The sequence below is a fragment of the Camelus bactrianus genome, chromosome 32, assembly GCF_048773025.1.
Source record: "Camelus bactrianus isolate YW-2024 breed Bactrian camel chromosome 32, ASM4877302v1, whole genome shotgun sequence".
NCBI classification, from domain to species: domain Eukaryota; kingdom Metazoa; phylum Chordata; class Mammalia; order Artiodactyla; family Camelidae; genus Camelus; species Camelus bactrianus.
This window is the reverse complement of record NC_133570.1, coordinates 4,751,636-4,773,844: the sequence shown is the minus strand read 5'-3', so window position 1 is coordinate 4,773,844 and position 22,209 is coordinate 4,751,636. Positions and strand designations below refer to the sequence as shown.

Below are 22,209 nucleotides of genomic sequence, written 5' to 3'. Positions count from 1 at the left end.
CACCATCACTCGCGCTGTTTTATCTTCTGTTGCGTGAACTGCTCTAAAGTCATCTTGCTTCCTTACGTGTTCCCTTGCTCAACATCCTTCTCACTCACAAAAAACAGCAGCTCCCTGGAGCAGGGACATCACCCTGCTCACTGCCGAACCCCCACTGCCTAGCACCAGGCTTGGCAATCGTAGGTGCTCAACAAATGTCCTGGCCCTGTGGCCACAAGCCAGCCTGCGCGCCGGCCAGGACGCACTCCCGCCTGTGTGGGGGGCTCCTGAGTCTTCCCGCAGCAGGTGAAGGCGGCTGTGGAGGGGCTGATTAGATGGGGTGTGCCTGGCAGCCTGCGTCACCTGTGGGAAGTATGGAGCCGTCCTCCTTCAGGGACAGCCCTGCTCTTGGTCCTCAGAAGGCACACAGCACCGCCCTCAAGAAGGCCCGTGGACGAGGGCCAACCTGGCTTTCTGCAGAAGGTGGGATGCTATACCAAAGGCTGGTGGGGCGGTGGCACAGGCAGCCTTGGTCGCCTGAGCCTGTCCCTGATCAGGGAGGGTGGACTGGGGTTCTGCTGCCCTCAGACCCAGAGAGCAGCCCACAGAAGCCTGGGCTAGCCCCGCACAGGGGAGCCTCTGGGGGGTCCGCCCCCCAATGCCTGTGATGTGCCAACGGCACCCGCAGCATGCCAGGCTGACCTGGGATGGGTGCCCCTTTGGGACACAGGCTTGAGACTTCTTGCGTCCAGGGGGGAGTAGGGCAGAGACAGAAGATCCAAAGAACAAGAAACTATGCCCCACCTGTCTCCTGACCTTGAGCTTCACGTGGTGACAATAAAGCACGCCCTGGGCAGTTGCTACAACACAGCTGCTCGGGGAAATCACCCCACTGGCTCCCCAGTGAACCCAGTGGCCTCAGCCTGGAATAAGGTCAGGGTGAAAGCTGGAGGGGGTGGCGCTTCCTGCCCAGGCCCCAGAGTTGTCGCCAGCTGGCGCCAAGCCTCATCCATGGTTCTAGAAGCTCACATGTGGACTGAATCTCATGGAACCAGAGGCTGAGCCACAGACATGTTTTTGTGCCTGCACGATGCTTTCGAAAATTTTGAGAAGTTGACAATGTGAGAAACTAGAAAATTTCCCATGAAAAGATAGATTTTTAGCTTCTCTGGAAGACCAACCCCAGGCCTGTATTGCCACACGGTGGACTCTTGGTTGAGGCCAATATGTGGGCCCACTTTAGAAAGAATGTGAGTTCTCCAATTTGCCACACTCCCCTCGTTTCCCTACTGCCTCACTCCCACGTGCTTCACGCATTTCTCAGCCTGCCCAGCCACTGCAGGCTTGGAGTTTGCAGCAGCTGCTCCACACGTACTAACGTCCCTCACGGCCGCCATCTGCCCTCCCTCCCTCATTCTCTCTCAGCCACTGAGACACACTTACCCTCCTTCTCGGCAGGAGGCACAGGACTCCTACTCTTGCCTCGAGGGCTGTTGGTGGGCTGCTGGGAGGTGCTGCTCTCCGGCTGCAGGTGCTGCGGTGGCGGTGGGGCGGGGGGGGCTGGCTTCGGGGGCGCCGTGTCCTCCCGGGGGGGCTCGTGGACTTTGGTGACCTGCTGAGGGAAGCAGGGAGACGTGGGCATCTTTCTAGGCCATCCACAGGTCACAGGGATCAGGGAAAGCCTTCCAGGCCCCCTGCACGTGCCAGCCTGGAAACGGAGGCCAGGGAGAGGCAGGGACATGCCCAAGGGCACACAGCTTGAGGGCCAGGAGGAAGGGCTCTGCACAAAGTGTACGGGGTACACCCGCCACCCCAGCTGCCTGCCAGTGGATAGCAGAGCCCCCATTCCCCTCCCCACCAGCCCTCTCCCCCTACCCCAAATCTCTCTGGGTCTTGGAGAGATCGGGGCTGACAAACGGGGCTGTGCCTGGGGAGCGGGCAGCGCAGCCTGGCTCGCCCTGTGCCCCTCGCTCACAAAGCCCTGTTCGGCTCAGTCCTTTAGCCCGAGGCCCCCCAGCGGCCGTAGGAAGCCCAGGCCTGCCTCCTCAGGGAGGGACAGCGTTGGCAATGACTGAGCTATCACGAGGAAGGGCACCTCTGAGGGTCTTCCTGCTTGGCCTGGAGAATCTTCCAGCCCCAGCCCCCAACAATCACTCCACAAATGGCCTCATGTTAACTGATGGCCACCCCTCCTTCTCTGAGATACTGTGACAGCAGGGGGACGTCCTGCCTTCACACAGCCCAGTGCCTGGTCTGGGGAGCTCGTGGAAGCCCTCGGCGGGCGGGGATGGTGTGGTGAGAGCAGCCAAGCTGGCTCCAGGGCCTCAGAGGGCAGCCGGGAGGCCAGAAGGGACGAGGCCCGCAGGCCAGTTTGTCCAGGCCCCGCCCGGCACACCTGCCAGCTCCCGGAGCACTTCCCGCCTTGTCTCCGTGTGGATTTCTCCAGGAAACAGGAGGCGCCGGGAAGAGCGCAGCTGCAGGTGCTGGGCACCCCCACCCTGAGTGGCGCACCCGCCCTGGCCTGCGCTTGGCCTGATTTACTGTCCCCCAACTAGGAAGTGAAGGTCACAGGGGCTCAGGGGTGGCTGCCTGGCTCGGCAGGAGTCCCAGGGCGCGGGGGGGGGGGCGGGCACTCACAATCGGGGGGATGGCAGCTGCCCGCTGCTTCAGCTGCTTCAAGTCCAGTGGCTTCTGGGGCGAGGCATTGGTCCTGGCGTCGCTGGTGGGGGTGAGGAGGCTGGGCCGTGGCGACAGCAGCCTGAGGGGGGAGACCAGCGTCAGGCCCACAGGCTCACAGCCTCTCCTGGCTCCAGCCTGATGGGACTGGAGGGGCCGCCAGAGGGGACACCGATGCCCAGGGTCACCAGGAGACCTGGGGGCAGGGGCGGGACCCGTCCCAGGATGCCTCCCTCCCTCCCTGCCTCGGTCCACGCAGGCCCCACTTCCATCCCGGCCTGGATCAAACGCTCCCTAGAGACAGCCCAAGGCAAAGGAAGTCCCAGAGAGCCCACACTCCGGGCTGCCAGAAAGCCAAAGAGTCAACCAGGTTAAGGTCTGCTGAGCCTAAGAGATTCAAGATTATTCATCACCCAAATATGAGAGCCTCAGGTGCCAGGGCGGGGCCTGAGGCATGGCGCTGAGCGGACTCTGCTTACCGGAGACAGGAGTCGGGGAGCCCACCCACTCAACCAGAACGCTCCACTAACTGGAATCTTGCCTGCACACTGTTTCCTGAGGAGCTAAAGCCGGTGGGTGCAGGCTTTGGGTGGAGGGGCCAGTCAGTGTGCACGCTGCCCGCCCATCTGCCCTAAGTGTGACTGAATGGTGCTGAGCTGGGCCTGCAGGTGCCTTGTCCCCAAAGCAAGCATGTCTGTCTGCTGCTGACACGCAGAACGGCACGGCACACCTGCACAGGGTACATGGGAGGGCTGAAACACGGCAGGATGCCCGAGACACGGCTACTCCAGTGCAAGGCTGCAGTGTCTGGGGCGCCCTGGGGTGTGTCTCCAGAGCTGTTCATAGGTGTCGCCTCCTTCAGGAAGTCCTCAGGGATTTCCAGGACAGGGCACAGTGCCCTGCTGCAATCCCCATCTGGCTCCCCAGCTCTATGAGGAGCTGGGTCTGCCCCAGCCTCAGAACCCCTTGCCCACCCGCCGGGGCTGCCTGGTTCCTGCCCAGCTCTGGACTCCCCGCAGCAACCTGCACCTGCTGAACACATAGCAGATCTGGTGCTGTGCTTGGGGCGCATGGAGAACAAGAATCCTCCAAGTGTTTGCTCGCAGGGCGCCAGAGCCGGCTAGGTGATCAAACAGTGCACACAAAGGTATCCGCTGTGGGGTGGAATTCAGCCAGAGGGCAAAAACGCAGGCCAGGTCCCCAAAGCCAGAGGGTCCTGCCGGCACGGCCCCCACTGTGCTGTGACCATCCTGGCTGACGCCACACGCAGACTGGGAGTCACAGCCACTGCCTCCAGGTAAGATCCGTGACAACCAGGATGCAGCTCACACCACCGAGTGCCAGTGGCCGGACGCCCAGAGACGAGCAGAACTTGGCTCCTTCCCGCAGGCGGAGCGGGACCGACTCGTGACATGCAGCCTAGGTGCCCCCTGCTCCCTGCGGTGGCGGGACCACAGCCTGTGAGCAGTCAGTCCCGCAGGCGCTAACCTCCTGCCTGCATCTGCCGCACGCCCAGCTGAGCGGAGACAGACGCAGGGACGCCTGTGGGGGCAGCCCACGGCGTGCAGGTGGGCCGGGCGCAGAGGGCATCCTGACTTCTCCATGCTCGGCTGGCCCCAGCTCCTCCCGACTCCACTCACCCTCCCTCCCGCCCTCACCTCTCCCGCTCACACTCCGAGGACCACCGGAGGCCTCTCCAGCAGCGGCTGCCCCCTCGCTCCGGGATGCAGGCCCAGCCCCGCTTCGCCCTCCACCCTTGGGCCAAGGCACCCTGACCAGGTCCAAGGACCAAAGCTATCGCCAGGCCTGGCGTTCCTGTCACCAAACCCGGCCTCCCCACACTGCCTGTTTAAACCAACCTGCCTTTATGAACTTAAGTCTAAAGTGAATACGCTGCAGCCACTTTGGAAAACACGCCGGTCCTTCCTCAGGAGGAGAATCAGAGTTACCAAGAGGACCTGGCAATTCCATTGCTGGGTGTAGATCCGAGAGGATGAAAACACACATCCACATGAACACTCGTTCACTAAAGCTCCTAGCAGCCACTGTTCTTAAGAGCCAAAGAGTGGAAACAATCCAAATGTCCAGAAACAGATGACTGGATAAACAAAATGTGGCCTGTCCATACAATGGAATATTACTCAGCCATGGAAACATGAAGTGCTAACTCAGGCTATGACATGGGTGAACCTCGAAACTTGATGCTGAGTGCAAGAAGCCAGTTGCAAAAAGCTGCAGACCACATGACTCCATTCACATGAAATTCCCAGAACAGGAAAATCCATAGACACGGAAGGCAGATTGCGGTTGCCAGGGCCTGAGAGCTGCGGGGTGAGGAGCGCTGCTAATGGGCATGGGGTTTCTTTTCGAGGTAACAACAACGTTCTGGAATTAAACAGTGATGACGATCACACAGCTCTGTGAATGTACTAAAAACCACTGAACTGTACACTTTAATGGCTGAATTGCATGGTTTGTGAATTATGCCTCAATAAAACTGCTACGAGGAAAAGATAAAGAATATACTATTTGCTAGCCATGAAATCAAGGGTTTGATGTATTATCTGCATTGTTTCCAAGAACAATAAAGTAGCAACGTTAAATGTTATTTGTTGTATAAAATACTTCAAAATGCAGATTTTAAAGTCAAAATATAAACTTTTGTATCTGTGTAAACATAATTTTGTAAGGACAGAAAATAAGTTTTTATACTACATATGAAAAACAAAGTGTGTCCACTCTGTCAACAAACCAGGGCCTTCCACCCAGGCTCGTGTCCTGCCTTGGTTTCCCTGTGGCTCCCTGTCCAGGCAGGGGGCAGGCAGATTGGAGGGGAAGGGAGCAGGGGTTGCCCCTCAGATGCTCTCAGCAGGCACCAGCTGGGGGATGCGCACAGAGCTCCAGACGCCTCTTTCCTGAGTCCACTCCCCCACCAGCCCCAGCAGGAGCTCAGTGGGACTGCGGCCATGGGCACAGCACCTCACAGTTTACGAGATGACAGTCTGACCTCTCACTGTAAACAGAACAGCATCAAAGAACAAGGGGCTGGGTGCAGATCCTCAACAAGCCCAAGGGTCCTGAGACCCCTGAGGCAGAGGGAAGATGCCTGGTGCTCACGTGATCCCCCAGCCTCCCCTCGCCCGGTGGGCGAGCATGGCCTCTGAGCCCTCCTCACAGCAGTGCCCTCCCTTCGGTCTCTTTCCTTTGTTTTGTTGGAAGACAGGGCTCTTATTTTCCTCTCTGGAGGCCCAGGCAGGGCAGGGCAGCAGGGGCTCTCGGAGCCTGGCACCACGCACGTGACCTGGGACAGGCGGGGGAAGCCAGCAACTTGTCTGGAAACAGCCAGGGCCCTGCCCCACCTACCCAACCCTGTAGTTCAGGGCTCTGGCTCCTGGTTCATAGCCCGCCTTCGGCCATATGACTTAACCAACTGTGCCTCACTCAGTTTCCTCATCTGTAAAATGGGCGTGAGAACAGCTGCTCCCTCCGAGGACTGTCCTCTGGGTGGAATGAGGGAAGCACACGAAGCATTGAGAACAGCGCCTGGTGCTGAGTGGGTCAGGAGTCTTCCCATCACTGTGGCTCTTCTTCCCACCCTGGAAGACCAGGGCTGGGGGAGGTGGGCAACAGGGACCTCTGGGTCTATGACACTGTGCCGCCCCCTCTCTGCTGACGCCCCCACCAGCTTCCTCATTATCAGTGATCTCAGGCTAGGAAGGCAGGATCATGAACAGAGAACCACACAGACACAGTCATGCTGCTTTGTGACCCCAGGATAAAAACCCTACTCCTCACCTTGTCCCCCAGGGCCCTGTGGAACCAGGTCCCTGCCCACCTCTGTGAGCTCCTCTCCTGTCCTCTCCTCTTCCCCTTACTGGCTTCACTCTCTGCCGCAGGCCTCTTAGCTGTCTACTGAACGTAAGCTCACGGGGCCACAGGCTCTTTGCACTGGCTGTTCCTGCTGTTGGTTTTCCCTCCACGTGTCACACTACATGCTCTGATCATCCTTCAATGTCACCTCCTCAGACAGGCCTCCCTGACTGCCCCTCGCATCCCCCCCACCTGCTGCTCCCCCAATCTCCCCATCATCCAGTTACCATGTGAGCATACCCTTTATTCCATTACTGTTCCAGTTCTGTACTAGTTACTCTCACCAAAATACAAGCTCCCTGGAGCCAGGACCTTGTCTGTCCTTGAGCCCAGAATGGTGCCTGGAGCACAATGGTGACCAGTCAATCATTTATGGAATAAAGAAATAAAGGAAAAATTGCTGTTACATTCTTTCAAAGTTCCAGGGGTCAGCGGAAGAAGCCACATTCCAGCCTCCTCTTGGAGTGACCTTTGGGGGTTCCTGAAGCAACTCCAAAGGAGGGCAGCAAATTCTTCATCAAGCACCTACTATGGGCCTGGTACCAGGCTGGCTCACAACTCCATTATCCTCACAAGAAGCCCATAAGCAGGGATACCTATCTTACAGATGAAAAAACTGAGGCCCAGGGGAAGGGGCTTTCCGAAGGTGCCCAGGCACCTTTTCTGGGAAGCAGAACAGGCAGCGGCAAGCAAGCTCAAGGCTCTGCTATCAAAGCCACTATCTCTGGCCGTGGGCCAAGAAAACTCCCAGGCAGAACTGCCTGGCAGAAAGAGACGCAGAGTGAAAGCAGGACGTGATTTTCTCTCCCAGAGCCATCCGAGCTCGGGCCAGAACGAGATGCATCTTGCGTCTGTCCAGGGACGCCCAGTTCACTGCGCTGGGGCTGCCAGGCAGGAAGGAGGGCTGCGGGCAGGTGGCCAGGACCTGGGGTCGTCGGGGAGGGCCCCGGTCCTGACGGCCCTTCTGGGAGGCGCTAGCTGCCAGGGTGTGCTCTGACGCATCTCGCCTGCATCCTCCGGCGCCCGCCTGGCCCTGTGCGGCGCGGCCGGGGTGGGGGTGGGGGGTGGCGGCCTGCCAGCCAGGAAGAGGTCAGGAGGCTGGCCTGAGTCCAGCCTCGCCTTGAGGGCGGGGGACTGGCCTCGGTCACACAGGGCGTGACAAGCCAGGTGTCCTGACTCTCAGCCCAGGGCTCCAGCTCCCAAGGGATCGAATGCTGGCCGTTCAGGCAGTAAGAGCAGACGGAAGCCAGACCCAGCTGGGGGAGGGAAGGACGCATCCCTGGGTGGGGCTGTTCAGGGAGGGGAGACCTCAGGCTTGGCCCGAGATGTCCGGGGGGCTGTCGGGATCCAGCCAACTGTCCAAGCTCTCCAGCCGGGGCAGGCCTTATGCATCCAAAACAGACTCCAGGAGGCTGCTTATCAGCGTGGCTGCCCCATGAGCTCAGCACTCTTGCCACTAAGCACAGAAACATGTGTTTCCATGACTCTGTCCCCACAGCCAGCAGGAGAGGGTGGGGAGTGCCCGCCCTGACCCTATTACCCAGACCATGGCCCAGGGCCCTGCCGGCAGACCAAGCCTCCGTGAGCAGTTTTCTGAGCTGCGCCCACTGGACAGGAAGCTCAGGACCTCTGTGGTCTCAGAACCCCGATGGCCAGGGCTTTGCTGATCAAAGGGCCACCCACCAGACCCGCTGTTTCTCACACGAACAGGGTGAGGTTCCTGCCAAGGACCCCAGGATGCAGGAGGCAGAGGAGACGTGTCTTCCCTGCTTTTGGGGAACATGCGGAGACCCAGGGAGCTCTGACTGGGTCTGATATTCACATGAAAATGTTCTAGAACTTGCCATTTTCACATGCCCCAAGGTGAATCATGGGGCAGAGGAAACAGCTCCCAGTGAACACGTCGGATTTGTAAGTCAGATTTTCCTCCCTCTTGCGTTGCCCAGAACTTTTCCGAGAGACGTGAGAGAGAAAACAGACTGCACTGTTTTTAGTCAAAATAAAAATGACCGGCCTGCCCCACTAGAACACAGTTCTTCAAGCCGCCCAGACATGAGCAGGAGCGGGTCCCCACGGCTCTGCCCTTGGCTGCCCACGTTCAACCCTAACTTTGGTGCTGGCTGGCGGCCTTGGGGACCCTCCCCCTTTGACCTAGCCACGGCCACCTCTCAATCTGTACCCCTGTGCCTCGCTGGTCCCTGTTAAATCTTCCACACACGTAGCCAGCATGTTTCAGAGCCTGAGAGACACCCCAGCTCTCTCAGGCATAAGCTCTGAAGGTCTTCTCATTGCCCACCCAGCCCAAGAGGCCCCACGAGGTGGACTGGACTGCTGGCCCTGCCTCTCCCCACCCTGCCCACTACTCACAACTCTACTCCGTGCCTGAATCACGCGGGCACTTTGCACCTGCTGTCCCCCCGTGCGGAGGGTAGAACTGCGTCCCCCAAAATACGTTCAAGTCCTAACAGCCAGGTACCTGTGAAAGTGAACTTTTTCTGGAAATGGGCTCTTTGCAAATGTGATCAAGTTAAGATGAGGTCCTAATCCAATCACCGGAAATACAGGCACACAGACACACAGGGAAAAGGGCAAGTGCCCACGGAGTGGCGTGTCTGCAGGCCAAGGATGGCTGGCACCACCAGACTCCGGAGGAGGCAGGAAAGAGCCTCCCTCAGAACCTTCAGAGGGAGTGGCCCTGCTGACGCCCTGGTTTTGGAAGGGTTCTTTGTGATGGCAGCTGTGGGACACTAATCTGGGCTGCCCGGCACACTGTCTCCCTCGCTGTCCCTGTGGCTCCCCACTTCCCCACCCAGGCTCAGCTCAGAGGCCACCTCTGACACTGCCCTCTCCCAGCACGGAACTCTGGAGTCCCAGCTGCTCGATGCTGGCCTCTCTACATTGGCCACGTGCTCTGACAGCAGGCATGGAATTGTCTCATACGTGCTGTCTTGGTATACAGATGGTGCTCAGCAAGTGCTCGCAGAACGGGAAGACAAAAGCCGCCCCCTGGCCACCTGCTCACCTGTTCTTGTCGCCGCCCTCAGGCTCGTCCACCTCATCGGCGCTGCAGGTGGCACTGGAGTCACTGTCCTGGGGGGCGCCAGGGCCCTTGGCTGCGGCGCCTTTGCCCCCGGGGCCGCTGCCCTCCTTCTTCTCCGCCTTGAGCACCCCCTCAGGCGCAGCCTCGGTGCCGGCCTCTGCGGCCCCCTTGACTCTGTCCGGCCCCTCCTCAGCCGCCTCCTCCTTGCACTCGCTCTTGACAGGCTCCCCGGGGGGCGCCTCGCCCGGCTCCTCCGTCTTGCCCGCGCCCACCTCTGCGGACAGCTCCTGGGCCGCAGGGGGCTTCTGCTCCTCACCCTCCTCGGCCGAGGGGGCGGCGGGCTCTTCCTCCTTCTCCTCCTTGGGGACCACAGGAGGGGGTGCGGCGGGCGATGCGGGTGCCGCTGGGGGCGTGGGTGGGCCAGCGGCTTCGGGGGCCGGGGCGGGCTCGGTGGGGGCCGGGGCCTCCTCGGGCGGAGGGCTGGGAGGCTCGGGAGGCGGCCCACCAGCTCCCGGGTTGGGCGGGGGCTTGGGCCCATTCTGTCCCGTGTCTTTGGCGGCCTCAGTGCGGGGCGATGGGATGCTTTCGGTGTCGGAGCTGTTGTTGACGGTGGCTGCGGGGGAGAGCGAAGACGGGGTGAGCAGGGCCAGGGGCTCGGGCGAGGCCTTCCTCACAGCACCCCCACTGCCCTGAATGCACACCCCAGTTCTGGGCAGGAGCTCAGGCTGGCGTGGCCCCATCACCTGACACCAAACAGACCCAAGCCTGCCCGGCCCTTTCCCAGTGCCCCGTCCTCTCGCCGCCTTCTCCACATGCTGGCCCTGGGGCCCAACAACCTTCTTCACTTTCAACCCCCAGGATTGCTGCAGGGGCAGCCAGCACCCCCAGCAGAGCAGGATGAGGGAGGCCGGGGCTGCAGGCCTTTGCTCTGGGGTCTTCATGTTCTCATCTGAGCTGCAGCCTGGCTCTGCCCCAGCTGGCGGCCTGGCTGTGGTAACCTCCCAGCCTTGCTTTCCCCATCTGTAGAGCGGGAGAGCAGCTCCCACCCCACATGGGTGTGACAGCACAGGGTGACACCTGGTATCTTCTCTGTCACCATCATCACATGATGACCAAATGGGCCCAGTGTACTCAGAGGAGCCCACGGGGAAAGGGCCACATCGACTGTATCCCCGACGGGTACCCGCAGGACTGCTACACAGCAGGTGCACAGTAGGTGTTGTCTGAGTGACTAAATGTATGTGCAGATGAAGGGGAGGGGGCCTTGGCTCCAGGCCTCGCTCTTTTGCCTTAACAACCACTCCTGTCCCTTCTCTGAGTTTCAATTTTCCTCATTTTCTACAAAACGGGGACCTCTGAAACCCTCTTCCCCTACACTTGCTGTTGGAGAAATCAAACTGGGTAAGAGTCATGGCTGAAAACACTGGTAGAAATCAACAAAGCAGCTGAGCTGAGCATACTGATCTGCAGGAACGAGCCAGGGAAGAGCATGGGGAACAGACACTGCATTGAGAAGGGGGGACAGAGGCAGCAGCAGCACAAATGGCGGTGCTCACAGGTAGAGGCGTGCCCACAGAAGGGGTCCCTCATAGAGGACAGGTGACCGTGGGATGCCCCCCGCCCCAGCCTGGCCCTACCCCCGTCCCCCAGGCCAGCTGGCCACATTCGTACCTGGGCCACTGCATTCCCCTCTGGGTACCTCGTTCCCAGAGGCGTGTAAGGCTGGAAGGAAGTGAGAGAAGGGTTAGAGCGAGGTGGCATGAGAAGCAGGGTGGTAGGGAGGAGGTTTGAGGCCATGGGGGCAGGGCCAGCAAAAGGGCCTAGGGCCCAGCAGGCAGCAGGGAGGACCTACAGCCCTGTCCCCAGAGCCCTCACCCTGAACACTCCTGAGTGTCCTAGGACAAGCCACCGGCCTCCTCTGGTTCCCGGCTCCCAGGTCTGAGGGGTGGGGGCTGCTGGTCTCAGAGGGGGGCAGGGCTGGGGGAAGAGGTCTTTGGGGCTGCCCGCCTCCTCTCACCCCTCAGAGAGCCAGGCCAGCAGGGGCTGCAGGCGCCCTGCACAAACGATTCCTTCAGCCTTCACTGCCCCAGACCCCTGGCCTCTCCCGTTTCTTGCCTCCCTTCAAGGCCCAGAGCAGAGGCCACCCTTCCAGAATAACAGTCCCAACAACAGCAACACAGGGCTTGCTCTGTGGGGGTCGGGCTCCAGGCAGAGCTCTCTCTGCACACACACGTCTAATCCTCAGCAACCTCTAAGCTGGGGACAACCGCCGCTCTCCACTGCATATGAGGAAACAGAGAGGTTGAGTCACTTGCCCAAGGCCACACTGCATGGGGGCAGGAGAGGGCCAACCCCAGCATCCTGTGTCCCTAACCACAGGTTCCTGCCCCTGCCTGCGGCAATGTCACTCCCTCCTTTCATGTCATCAGACCTCAGGATGAAGGAGGCCGGCACCGAGGTCCCTTGGACCACCGTGCTCCTCTACAAAATGGGCAGTTTGCGCCTGGCTCTCTCCCTTACTGAGAGGCTTGTGTCCAAAGGGAGCTCTCAGGAGTGAGGGTGCACCGAAGTGCCACAGGGCTGTGAAGACTCTGATGGCTGGCCCACCCCCAAAATGCTTCTCACTCAGTCCCTCCAAGTGGGGCCCGAGAACCAGTACTTGTGACAAGACTGAATCCTGGTCCCCAAACAGGCCAGCTGGCTACCTTGGGTGACCTCTCTGGGCCTCGGCGTCCTCATCTGTGAATGGGGTGATGACAGCTCCCGTGCCATCGGGCCGTTGTGACAATAAAGGGAAAACTCAAGGCTGCTGCTCTCACTACGACCATGACCTTTACGGGAGACACTGCCAGGCCAAACGGATCACTCCTCCCTCCCCTGGATTCATCTCCAGCCTGGAGGCAACAAGGTACCGGCCGCCTGCCCCCTGCAGGGGTCTGTGGTGCTTTGGTTCTAGAAGGTTCCACCGGGGTGTCCTCAGGCCCTCACTCAGAACCCATGCCACCTCCCCTATCCGGCTCGCGTGACGGGGTTACAGAGGGAACACTGGCTGGACTGGCAGATTCCAAGTCTACCAGGTACACAACTCTGTGTGAGTGATCCTCCCCTCCCTGGGCCTGGGTCTCCTCATCTGTAAGTCACCTTCGGGCAGGACCTTCTGAACTCCTGCCCTCCATCTGCTTAGAGCCACCACATGGTCACAGAAGCCTCAGCTCCAGCCAGACCAGCTCTCCCCCTCACCACAACCAGCAGAGAACGTCCCTCCCTGACCCCTGATGGTGTGTGTGAACCCTACGGGGGACGGGGGGCTCACTACGCACAGCTCTTACTGGGCAGCGTCGGTTCTGGTTTTAACGCTGAGCCAAAGTCTGGCTTCCTTGCACTTTCCCACCATGCCTGCATCCTGCCCACACGCACAGCTGGGGGATATTTAAAGAGGAAACGGGTTCTGCTCCCTACGCTCCCTTCTCCTGGCTCCAGACCCAGGACCCAGAATGCGAGGACCACAGGGGTCCACAGGGTCACTGGTCAAGCCTCCGGCCAACTTGGGCTACAGAGACCCAGGCCGACGAGCAGGCCAGACTCAGCACCCCAGGGCCATCCCCAGCTTACGACAACCGTAACCAAAAGGCCTGATGCTCCACTTTCAGCCAGGAAGTGGGATTCAGGCTGCTGAATACACTACAGGTTGGTACAGCTTGAATTTATCTGCAGGCCTCGCTCACAGAGCCAGGAAGTGGCTGGCACCTTCCTTCGCCATGTTGGCAGAAGTTCAGGAGTTTAAACGTAGAGACGGACAACAGGAAGGAACCCCAGGCAGGGGCAGGAGAAGAGAAGGTTCCACTCAAGAATTGAGGTCCCCGCTGGGGCAGCTCTGGCCAGGAAGACGGCAGAAGGCAAGGCAGAGACGTTCGGCTAAGCACAGACTGGAGTGTTCAGGGGCGTCATGCCGGGGGCAGGTGCAGACCAGGGAAAAGGGAGAGGGGTGGGGGCCAAAGGCAGACTAATTATTGACCAGGAGCGCAAGCCTGGTGTGGGGCAGCCTGGTGTCCTTCCCGAGTCCACGCTCACTACACAGCGAGTGCTTTATATGGGGGCTGGGCCCTGAAGTCAGGGACCATCTCTGCGGTCAAACTCCTCCTGGTGAGCAGTGGCCAAAACCGCCAGTGCAATTCCGGTGACTGATTTTCACTCATGCCTCAGCAGCCCTCGCCTGGTGGGAGAATTCATCCAAGATCCAGGCAGACAACGCATCTGTGTGAAACCTGGAGGGGCCCCGAGCCTCAGGGCCCCCGGAGAGAAACCTGGGGCCCATGTAATTCCTCATCCAGGCGGGAAACTTGGGAATCAAATGAAGCGCGATGATACTTTGGGATGTTTATCGACCAACAGTATTGGTTCTACTTACACTGGCTGCCTTGTAAAGTAATCATAAATAGCTCAGGTCAAAACGCTATTTTGAAGAACAATTTCTTTTTTTCTAAAATGGGACACCAGGTGTGCTGGCAAGACAGGCGCCACTCGGGCTAGATGTGTCCTGAATGCATATGGTCACCAAGCACGAGACTGAACGCACGGGGGATCAGGATGACTGAATGGCCAAGTGTCTGGCAGGCACAGAGAGGCCGATGGCCATCACTTGTTGCCACCATCACTGTTGTCACCACAATCACCATCACCATCATCGCCATGCTCACCATCACCATCTCCGGCATCATGACCATCTTCACTAACATCATCCCCATCCCCGTCCAGCAACCCCTCGGGGCAGTCCAGGCCCACCCTCACCTTCTGCCTCCTCCGCCATCTCCTCCTCGTTCCCGCTCACGCCCGACGCCTCCATCTCCTCATCCTCCACCACGGGCGGGAAGGCGGCCTCCTCGCTGGCAGCGGCCGGGGCTTTCTTCTTCTTCCTCCGTGCGTTCCTCTCCTTCTCCTAGGGGAAGGGACAGCGGTGGGTCAGGGCCAGGGCTGTCAACCCAGGGACTCCCCGTGCCTCAGGCCTGCACAGCCGCGAGGGACAATGATCCCAGCCACGTGGCCCCGAGGTCACCTCTGCCCCTTTGTGCAGCCAGACCTGCCAGTGGCTATTTTTACCCAGAGCTTCATTCTTCCATCATGTCCCAGATACACCTGGGGAGCAGCCAGGCCTATAGGCTGCCCGGACATCCTTCCAAAACAGGTGAGGAATTTCTATCTCTGCCTGGAAGCCCCCCATGATTACTCCAGCCCCACTGACTGTCCTCGCCGGAGCAGTGACCACACCCCCTAGAGGACACCGTGCCAGGCCCAGTCAGTACATTGGAGCGAATGACTGAGTGAAGCTTTTCTTTGTAGTCTCATCTGCCCCAGCTGAGCCCCGGGGGGACAGGCTAGCTTGGGCAGCTCATCACTTCACTCCAGTAGTCTTTCTAGGGCACCTCTCGTGTGCCAGGCACCGCACCAGGGGCCGAGAACACACAGTGAACAAGGCAGACAGGGTCTCTGCCCCACAGGCTGTCTATTTGGGGAGATGGGTAACCAACACATCAACTACAAAGAAGAAAGACTCCAAGGTGGGGACAGGGTTGCAGAGGGGGACAGACAGGGTGGGGCAAGAGCTTCTCAGAGGAGGTGACATCTGAGCCGAAGGCCTGGGTTGGGAGAAAAAGCTGGCAGGCAAGGCTCTGGATCAGAGTGGTCCAGGTGGAGGGAACTGCAAGTACAGAGGCCTGGAGGTGGAACCAGCTGGGTTTGTTCGAGGAACAGAAAGGAGGCCCTCACTGAGCAGCCTTTCACTTCCTCCCACACTGTGCCCCAAACCCCAGAAGCCCAGCTCCCCATGCATGGAGCCAGGCACCCACCCCAGCTTGGGCACAAACGTAACTCCTCCGTAACAGCTCCCAACTTTGCCCCTCACAGAGCCAGGCGCTCTAGGAGGGCATCTCTTGATTACCATATTGAGCCAAATGGAGGCTCAGAAAGTGTTTGTTGATTGACTTACTGAGTAACTGAATGAGCAGCATCTGGGGCTTGAATGCACAGTCGGCAGAGGTAGGGTACAAGTGGAGGCAGTGTGCTGGGGGGGTCTCAGGTGACCAGGGACCCTCAGGGAAGTGGACTGGCCCCTAAGAGGGGACCCACCCCAATAGAGCTGGTGTGACAGGAGGAGTCACAACCTGAGCCCTTCGGGGTCTCTGAGGAAGGAGATGGGACCTACAACACTCCTGGACACATCAACAGCTCTCACTGAAGCCCACTACACAGGGTGGACTAGTGTCCTCCCAGAATTCATGTCCACCTGCACCTCAGAAGGTGACCTTATTTGGAAATGAGCTCTTTGCAGATGTAATTAGGTATGATGAGGTCATATAACATTAGGGTGGACCCTAAATCCAATGTAACTGGTGTTCTTAGAAGAAAAGGGAAATTTGGACAGAAAACGCCCAGGGGGGTGATGCATCCATAAGCCAAGGCATGTCGAGGACTGCGGCCACCACCAGAAGCTGGGAGGGCAGGGCAGACCACCCCCCGAAGCCTTTAGGAGGAGCACAGCCCTGCCCACACCTTTATTTCAAACTTCCAGCCCCTAGGATTGCAAGAGGATAAATTTCTATTATTTTAAGCCACCCAGTTTGTGGCACCTTGCTGCAGGAAACAGGAAACTAAAGCACCTCCCCTCTGCCAATCCCCCAGCCCCTGTGTGTGTGAAAACGCACACAGCCCACTCTCAGGGCAAATGCCCTGTCACCTCCAGGCGCCAGCAGGCCCTGCTCAGCCAGCCCTGCACCGTGCAGGGCTGGGAACAGACCTGGGGGATCCCGAATCCCCAGATCCTGGGAATGGGGTTACTTCCTGTCCTGTCTTCTTCCTGAGCAAACGAGGGGTCCTCGGAGCGCGGCTGCTCCAAATTCAGGGAGGAGAAGGGAAGTGTCCGTTTGCCCGTTAGTCACAGTTTCCGTCACCAGCACTCAGCCAGGCCACAGCCCCACCCTGCCGAGTGTCCACCGGGCCGCTGCAGGAACGCCCAGCTCCGCCGTACGCACATCCCCAGGCGCAGACCTGCCCCACACCCTGAGATTCTCTCTCGGAGGTGCAAGAAAGTTGTGGGACGTGCGGGTTCTGTAGGTGCGGCCGAGGGCTCCCTTCTTCCCCAATCTATTTTTAGCAGATGGAGACTCACTGGAGCATTTGGGGCTGGGGAAGCAGGTGATCAGTTGCCCAGGGATGGGGGGCAGTGCTTGAAGCCTCGCAGGGAACAGGGGCTCCTGTGGGCCTGGCCGGGATGCACATCCTTCTGGGAACCCCAGGCCTCTCTGACCCGGCGGCCCAGGCCATGTTGGGCCAGGCGGGGCGAGTATGTCAACACCGGAGTGCCCCCAGCGCCGGGTCTGAGAGGCTGGGACTTGGGCAGTATCCCAGGATTCATACCAAATCCTTCCACACGCGGCCCCGAGCCCCGGAACTAGGAGGTGTGTGTACAACAGGAGACGCCGGAGACACTGGTGTTAGTAATCACAGCTGAATTTGTTAAGTACCTACTCTGTGCTAAGCATTCTCTACTTATTAATTCACTGGATCAGCACATCTACTCTGCAAATGAGAACATACTGCTCCCCACTTCAAACTCACCAGGGGTCCCCAGAACCCCTTGATATAAAACCCCAACTCCTCCTCCGTTCACACGGCCCAGCATGACCTAGAGACGGACCCCACCCACCTCTCCAGCTTGCTCATCTCCTTGGTCTGCTACAAACACACTGGCCTTGGGCAAACACACCAATGCCCCGGCCACAGGGCGTCTGCACCGCTTGTGCCTCCGGCTGGACATCCTTCTCCCACATACCATGTGACTCACGTCCTCACCTCGATCAGGGCTGAACTCATACAACACCTCCTCAGAGAGGTCTTCCCTGATTACCCTGCCAGGATCAGCTAATCTTCGGTCCCCATCAATCACTTTGTACTATATCTCTCATCTTGTCTTCACACCACAACCGGAAATTATCTGGGTGTTAATTTGTCTCTCAAACTAGAACTAACTCCTCAATGGCCAGCATCTTCATCTGTCTGTTCTCGGCTGTATTCCCAGCACACCTGGAACAGTGCCTGGCACAACTCTGTAATTACTTTAGGTGCATGAATCCCACAAAGACTTTGGCTCAGAGAGGAAAAGACACTTGCCCAAGATCACACCGCTCGTGAGTCAAGAAGCCCAGACATCAAGGCAGGTCAGGTTCAAGTACTTCCCCGCCTGACCATCTCTCAGCAGCCTCAGATGGACGAGGCAACAGAGGAAAACAAGGCCAGGCGGGGCTGGGCTGAGACTGACGGAGATGGAGAAGCACGGAAGCCGAGCCCCAGGGCCTGGATTCACAGATGGGAGGAAAGGGTAACCTTCGGCCACCAGGAGGGGGAGGGAAAACCTCGGAGAAGCCATGGGTGCCAAATGTTACATAACTCTGGGAGACGCTCCGCCTGCCCACCCGATCTCCCTTCCTGCTGACGTCGCCTGCGGCTGTGCTCAGGCCAGGCCTGGTGCAAGGCAGGAGGGGACTCCCGCTGACCCTCTGCCTTCCCCACTCCTTCCTGCACTGGCCAAGGGTGATACGTCTTTCTGAGCTCCAGGCGGGGCCTGGCCAGCAGCCAGAGGTGGCTGCCACAGCTTCAGGATTCACAAGGACCTGTCTCCCTCCTGGGGACGGCAGGGTGTGGGGCAGATCTTGTGAGGCCTGCTTGCGTTCTCTGGTGACATGGAACTTACCCCCACACCACGGGTGACCACTGTCAAGATGGATGGACCAGGCAGAGCCCCCACATCACTCACCGTGCTTTCTCCGCAGCCTTCAGTGTGAGTCTGCTCTTACGTGGGCAGCAGGGAAGGAGGACCAACCCCACTCTCCCCAACAGCCCTCTTTCATCAACAGGCGATCAGCCCATGTCCAGTAGCACAGGGACAGGCCCATGGAGGGAAGCCGGGCTCCTACAGACCCCGCTCTGGTCTCGCCAGGCTCCGCTGCCCTCACATGAAGAACAGGGGCAATGGTGGCGACCTCAGAGATGTGGAGAGGGACCCACGCCGGCCCTCAGGGTTCCCCTGCTATTCACGCCTCCTCCTTAGGCCGCCAGCGATGCCACCCACCTGCCAGCACGTTCAGGGTCTGGGGACAAGGAGGGCGACTGTCTCTATCAGCTCCCGCTACATTTCACTCCGACCAGCACATCAGCCTAGAGCCCGGCCTCCACTGGGTCGTCCCTCGGCTCACAAGCCTTCAATGGCTCCCGCTGTCCATTAAAGAAAGATCCAGCTCCTAAGGCCGGCAGGAACCCCCACCCACACGTATACCCCGGGGCACCTGCCGCTGCTTCCCTGGCATACAGTAGGTGCTCAATAAAGGCTTGCTGCGTATCCGATGAGGATAACATCCAACACTTACTGAGCATCTATGGAGGGCGGGCCTGGCCCCTTGGGAGCAGGAAAGTCTCACAGCAACCCTGCAGGAGGGCCCAGGTCTTATCTCCACTTACAGAGGCAGCCGAGGCCGGGAAGCGCAGGCAGTGTGGTCAGGAGGCCGCAAAGCTGGGGTGTGAGCCCTCCAGCCCAGAGCCCGACTCCGTACCACCCTGCTAGGCTGCCCCTTTGAATGAATGAATCAATCAATCTCAATCAACTGATCGATCGCTCGGGCAATCCAGGAGCAGACACATTCTATACTCAATTAACAACCAAGGCAGACACGACACCCAGCCACCAGGCGGCCACGGGCACACCACCACTGCCAGCACGGCTGCCACCACCAGTGCCACCGAAACCGTGGCTCTCATTTAGAGGCGTTCGATGTGCGCCAGGCCCGCTTCTAAGCACTTCGCACCAGTTCACTCAGATCATCCCCGCAACAGCCATTTGAGGTAGGCATCATCCCCATTTCATTAGTGGGGAAACTGAGGCACAGAGAGAACAAGGCACTTGCCCGAGGTCACATAGCTAGTAAGTGGCAGAATCTGGATTTGAACCCATATCTCTTAGGCCCAGAGTCCCTGCTACGCCTGTCCCTGCACACACACTATTCAGGTGAGCACCTCAAATGCCCCTGAGAAGAAAAGGGGGTCAGTGGCTTCAAAATAAAACAATAATGATGCTGCTAAGACTACCAGCAGTCAGAGCAGTGAAGCCCCATGGAGCACTCCCCTCGGCAGGCCCTCAGCCCCTTCTTCACCTGAGTTCTCGGGGGAAGCGCTATCATCTCCCCACTTCACAGATGAGGAAACTGAGGCTCATGGGGTAGAGTCATACAAGTGCCAGGTTGTGAAGCTGGGGCTTGACTCCACTTTTGCTCCTGAGCCCAAGCCCCATCATCCACCTTGCTGGGGTCTCTGGTTCTCCAACCCACCTTTTCAAGTTCTGGGGTCCCAAGCAATGCAGTAGGGCCGTGCCCCAAGGAAACCTGGAAAGTGAGGCCGTGGGGCCAGCAGGCTGTGAGAGGAGACACCTGTAACCCAATAGCCTGGGCAAAGCGGGCTGGTGTGTGGGCACCGACTGGGCAGGGAATGGGAGGAGGAGAAGGGGAGAGGCAGGGAGGATGAGGTCAGGGGGAGGAGGGGAGGGAGCAGGAAGATCTTTATTTCCCTTGGGCAATGCTCACTGCCAGTTAATCCTGAGCTGGCATATACAGGCCAACATCCCACCCCCTCAACCACCACTGCCACCGAGCTGGACCCTCTCCGTGCTAGGAGATTTCAGCAGGTGTTAAAGACAGGTGCTCCTCACCCCCAGCCCTCACTGAGTCTTCCTCCCTGCAGAAACCAGAGTCCTGGAAAATCTAGAAAACAGCACAGCTCCTTGTGTACAAGGGAGCACCACCTGACACTCCAGGAGCACCGAGAGCCAACTGAGCAGCCAGGGGGCAGGTGCAGGAGGCGTGGCCCAACCTGACAGGACAGGGGCCTGACCGAACGAAGCCCGAGGGTCGGCCTCAGCTCTGACGACAGGAGCACGGAACAGCGTCCCCCCTCTGGCCTAGAACGCTCAGGGGGCTGCAGAGGGGTGTCCTTAAATTCTGCACAGCACTCAAGGAGAGTTCCAAGAGGGGGATGCTGTCCCTGGTCTGCCCATCCAGCTGTGTGACCTCTCAGCAGCCGGCTCACCCTCTCTGGACCAAGGCAGGCTGCGCAGAGGAGTAATTCAGCCTCCCAGGACAGGCTGCACAGACTTCAAACCCAGTGCAGGCAGCCCGGCTGGGGAGGCCTGGGGGTGGAGCGCTCTGAGTCCCCTCCTGTACCTTCATGTCTGCTGGGAACCACGCAGCCTACTGACTCAGGTTGTTCCGTCAAACCCCAAGTCAGCTGTTTTGAGCCAGCCGAGCCTCAGTTTCCCCAGATCTGAAATGGTGACAAGGCTAGGCATGTCACAAGTGTGCCCCAAAGTGGGGGAGGGATGGGGGAGGGGGAGAGCGAGAGAAAGAGAAAGAAAGAAGGGAAGGAAGGAAGGAAGGAAGGAAGGAAGGAAGGAAGGAAGAAAGAAAGAAAGAAAGAAAGAAAGAAAGAAAGAAAGAAAGAAAGAAAGAAAGAAAGAGAGAGAGAGAGAAAGAGAGAGAGAAAGGGGCCACTGTCAAATGGCCCTCGCCTCCAGCAACAGCTGCGGAGGAAGCGGCCTCTCCGCCGAGACCATTTACACTCTCAGTGAGGCGAGCCCGCCCCTTCTGTGCTCCTGGGGGAGGGAGAGGTCCGGGCCTCCTCTCAAGTCCCCCGGAGGCCAGGGCTGGGCCGGCTGCTCCCTGACCTGTCCATTCCTCCCCCAGGGGTGGCCCTGCGACTGTGAGTTCAAACAGGGTGGGGGAGGCTCTGACTTCGGGTTCATCTGCCTCTGGGTCTTCATTCCAATGTGCTGACAGCCCCAAATCCCTGGTGAGTCAGTGCGTGACCCACCTCGTTCCTTCCTCCATGCCCCCAGAGGAGTCTGACCGACGAGGGCTGGAGGGGGAGGCGGGGAGGTGGGAGCAGGGGCCGGGCACACAGGGGCATACCTGCCCACCCCGGTACCCAGGAGGGGTGTTTACAGCACAGATCAACCCCAGCAGCCATCCTGTGGGGCCCACTCAAGATGAACCATGAGGGGCTGAGTCCTGGCCTAAGACCCCTCCCCACCTAGGGCTGCCGGGGTGCAGCACCCATGTGGGCCCGCAGGTCGGGCTGGGATGCTCGGAGCGGTGGGGGGAGGGGGCACAAACGACGCACCATCTTCAGCTTGTGCTGCTGCAGGATCTCATCCAGGTTCTGCCTCTTCTTGTAGTTGAAGTAGAAGTTCTTACACTGGGACACCGTCTTGGAGCCCACCATCCGGGCGATGGCCGACCAGTTCCGGCCGTGTTCCAGGAGACCTGTGGGGGAAAGGATGGCAGGTGAGGGGCCGGATAGGCAGAGGGGGCCTGTGCCCGCAGCCTGGAGGGCAAACAGAGCCTCAGGCAGAAAGCAGCCTGCTTCTGGGCCTGAGGCTCACTGCACGAGTCCGAGGCCTCCAGAAAGAGACACGGGGGTGGGAGTCACCAACGTGGGGGGAGCCTGGCCTCTCTAGGCTGCACGGGAAAGGCCTGGGCTCCAGGAACCGGAGGAGCAGGAGGGCAACTGTCCTGGGTGCACCCCCGCTGAGGCCGCCATCAAGGGTTCTG

At 59.4% G+C, this 22,209-nt stretch overlaps 1 protein-coding gene across 29 annotated transcripts in view; it reads right to left on the bottom strand.

Moving 5' to 3' along the window:
• NCOR2 (nuclear receptor corepressor 2) overlaps window positions 1-22,209 on the bottom strand; it is a 215,037-nt gene that overhangs the window by 32,619 nt on the left and 160,209 nt on the right. For 20 of the 29 annotated variants that reach the window (XM_074355898.1, XM_074355895.1, XM_074355901.1 and 17 more), the window contains 6 exons: window positions 21,779-21,921; window positions 14,354-14,501; window positions 11,237-11,287; window positions 9,548-10,178; window positions 2,617-2,737; window positions 1,423-1,594 (listed from right to left, as the gene is read on the bottom strand). In XM_074355898.1, coding sequence (XP_074211999.1) covers window positions 1,423-1,594; window positions 2,617-2,737; window positions 9,548-10,178; window positions 11,237-11,287; window positions 14,354-14,501; window positions 21,779-21,921 — 1,266 coding nt within the window. The remainder of the gene's footprint in view (window positions 1-1,422; window positions 1,595-2,616; window positions 2,738-9,547; window positions 10,179-11,236; window positions 11,288-14,353; window positions 14,502-21,778; window positions 21,922-22,209) is intronic. The other 9 variants (XM_074355904.1, XM_074355914.1, XM_074355918.1 and 6 more) reach the window with 2 other exon arrangements.